General features: G+C 40.1%; 1 protein-coding gene across 1 annotated transcript in view; it reads right to left on the bottom strand.

Moving 5' to 3' along the window:
- The window catches only part of odf2a (outer dense fiber of sperm tails 2a), a gene marked incomplete at its 3' end in the record, with an annotated part of 15,185 nt that overhangs the window by 4,265 nt on the left and 7,475 nt on the right, over nt 1–3,445 (bottom strand). Inside the window, 3 exon segments of the mRNA XM_035667631.1 lie at nt 1,043–1,168; nt 1,383–1,524; nt 2,941–3,128. Of these exon segments, the coding sequence (XP_035523524.1) occupies nt 1,043–1,168; nt 1,383–1,524; nt 2,941–3,128 (456 nt within the window).

Here is a 3,445-nt window from a genome sequence, read left to right as displayed (position 1 = left end):
CCTCCTGAGCATTTTGGAGTTTTCTATTGTTTTATGATTATCTCTTAATTGAATCAGAACCAGTATTTTTGTTTATCAATTCCATATACTTTTTTTTTTTTTTTTTGGGAAAATCAATTGTGTAATGAACAGACTAAATAAATCTAAAAAAGTAAACTTTTGTAGGGGAAAAAGTTAGTGAACCCTGAGCTGCATTGCTTAAGGTTTTACCTTTGTTCTACCTGATTGTATTTACTTAAAATGAACGAATGAAGTGAGAAAATGCGGCACTGACTGAAACTGATCAAACCAGGTCAGTTTAGTCTTACCATAATGAACCCATACAGGTCAATCGTGCCCAAGGTAGGGCTGCACAATTTATCTAAATATTATTGTAATCGCAATATGACTAAGTGCAATATGCAAATTGCAGGAGCTGCAATGTAATGCAATGCAATGTATAACAAACAGCATAACAGTGAAGTAGAAAATGATATAATGCTGCAGAGATGCCCTTGTTAACAAATCTTGTTCTCCAGATTTAAGAAAACATGTTGGTTGGTACAGACCCCAAAATATTTCACTGATTTTAATAGTTATTTTTACTTTCCTCTTGGCTAGGGCTGTACGATATGTTAATAACATCATATTGCAATTATTTTGACAGATATATGATTTACAATAATTATGGGAATTATCATTTTTGCACCCCCATTTTAATTTCGACTAAAAAAAACAGGATGATGTGACATTTGTTGGAGTCTGTACCAAACTCACAAAACTAACTGGTACTAAACTGAATTGAAAAAAAAAAAAAACTCGGATCTGGAGGTCTGTCCCAGGAGCAGTTCAGGAGCTGACTGCATTATGAGCTGCTGCCTTCATAAATCAGGATTTTTTTTTCCTCTATTCTTCCCTTTATCTGATATCAGGATAGTTGCACCTCTAAAGGTGCCATGATGTTCAAAATATTGGACAGAAATGTATTTGTGGCATATCCAAAAGACCAGAGTGCTCCCTGGTGTATTAGCAGACGTAGATGTTCTGAGGTCACACGCGGTACCTGTGTTCCGTGCTGCTCCCTGAGAAGGTGGCGCAGGGTTCGGTTTGTGGCCTCAAATGTCTCCAGTTTCTGCAGCAACAGCTCCTTTTGGCGGGCCAAGACCGAAGACTCAGAGCCAGACAGCCTCTTCACCAGCAAACAGAGAGACAGAGACACAGGTTAACTGAAGGAAGTTGTTGGAATTCATTCTGAATACATCCCTGTTATTTATGACAACTAAAGGTGCTGTTCTTTGCTCCAGAGAAAGTCAGAAATCTTTTGGTTTTTCTCTCCCAGGTTTCTAGAGCATGCTGGACCTGGCAGGGCACACACTAAGGCCAAATACTGAGCTAATACTCACACTGCCAGCAGCACCGCACAGTTTGGAAACAGATTCTCGCAGGGCTGAGACTTGCTTGGCAGCCGCCGTCCCATCTACCTCTGCCTCAATCAGTTTCCTGAGCAGAGCATCTTTATCTTGTTGCACGCTGTCCCCGTCTAACCTGCGAGGACGAAACAGGAACAAGCGCATTTGTACACAAACACATGAGCAGTTTTGTTGTTGTTATTGAGATTCTACAGTGATAATACCTGAATAAACTGTTTTTTAAACAGTTTATGGGAGAGGGAAGTGTCAAAATGAGAAAAAAAACTGTAAAAGAGGACAGCTTTAAAGAGGAGCAATTAAATCAGATGTTCCTTTAATCTGCCTTCAGGCCACTGAGAAACAGGATCTATATTCTAACCTTCTTTCCACTGGAGAGACATCAGACAGAGCAGCAGTTTTTTTTTTTTTAATCCTGACTATTTTAATAGGATTTGTTCTATTCCACATCCCAGATGTAAAGTCACTTACAAAAGCATGGCTAAGATAAAGCTAGCATTGCTCTAAATCACAAGGACTGGGATATTTTACTAGTGACTATTTATTTGCCACTGAGCCTGTCTTAAAGATCTAATCTCCAACTTTATTAAAAGCCTCTTCCTTGGTAGATATTTAGGGAAGCACCAGATGTGTCTGAGTTATATGATAGACAGAACAAAATCCACATGAGGAATCCATGTAACGAGACTGCTTGATGACAACCAGCCTATTAAAGAGGAAGTGTGTAGGATTCAGTGGCATCTATTGGCGAAGTTGCAGTTTGCAACCAACTGAATACAGCTCAGCCATCCAAGTGTGTAGGAGACCCTAAGGTGGTGCCGAAACTCGCGAAACACTGAAATAGCCCTATCTACAGTCAGTGTTTGGTTTGTCCGTTTTGGGCTACTGTAGAAACATGGTGGTTCAACATGGTGGACTCGTAGACTCTGCTCCCTCTGTAGATAAAGTGCTCATTTCAGGGCAGGTGTCAGCAACCTTTACTTTCAAATGAGTCATTTTTGGCACAAAAAAAGTGCCTGGAACATACATAAAACATATTTATGCCTTACAATGCTAATTTATGCTGCAGATCAAACATACTGGTAAAGCCAGCAGAGTTGGTGGCCAAAGCAAACAAATCTATCTCTATTGTCCTCAGAGATTTTTCTTTTCTTGGGTTTAAAATCCATAGCTAGGCTGGCTAGGGACACTCAAGACTAGCAGCCACCGCTATTGAGGTTCAGCAGAAGTTAAAAAAAAAATAAATAAATAAAAATAAAAATAACTGTTATTCATTTGCATATAATTATTTTGTCAAAGCCACAAGGAACCACTAGAGAGGGGCTGAGGAAGAGGTCTCAGGGACCACTGGTTACCTATATTATATAATAATATATTAAAAGTGAGGAGAAGAAGAAGAAGCAGAAGAAGCAGAAGAAGAAGAAGAAGAAGAAGAAGAAGGGGCTTTTCAGTGATTGTATATGTACATGAGAAAGAGTGGATAGGAAGTGTCCACTCTTTCTCATGTGAAGCAGTGTAAAAGTAGAATTTTTGCCTGTGGTAGTCAGTCTCCTCCAGCATCTTCTCCATGGATTGACGTAATCGCGTGTTCTCCCGTTCGGTCTCTTCCAGTTCCTTCGTTACTTCAGCCAGCTCCTCCTCCTGCTCAGCGATCACCCGTTGGGAGACATTCAGCTGCTCCGACTGACGCTCCAGCAGCTGCTCCTTCTTCCGCAGCTCCACCTGCACACACACACATTCACAATATGTTACTGATGTCTTTGTGGACACTGCTCATGCAAACTCTGCGTATCTCAGTGTGCTCACTACCATCAAATGGCCTGTTATCCATCTCACAGTTCTATACAGAACTCACGTTGAATTGTAAAAAAGTACACGCCCAGAAGTTATAAACTTAAAGCTACATGTAACGTTTCCTCATTACACAGTGTATAAACTCTAGAGCTATGGTCTATATGTAGTTGAGTTGTGTACTTCTTTATCCCAAATGTTTCCAACAATGTTCAAACTCAGAGAAATGTCATTTTATTCAGGTAACG

Source organism: Morone saxatilis, unplaced genomic scaffold (assembly GCF_004916995.1).
Source record: "Morone saxatilis isolate NCDOM2014 unplaced genomic scaffold, NCSU_SB_2.0 Contig21, whole genome shotgun sequence".
Classification (NCBI taxonomy): Eukaryota; Metazoa; Chordata; class Actinopteri; family Moronidae; genus Morone; species Morone saxatilis.
Note: the sequence above shows the minus strand (reverse complement) of the source record. Positions and strands in the feature narration are given on the sequence as shown.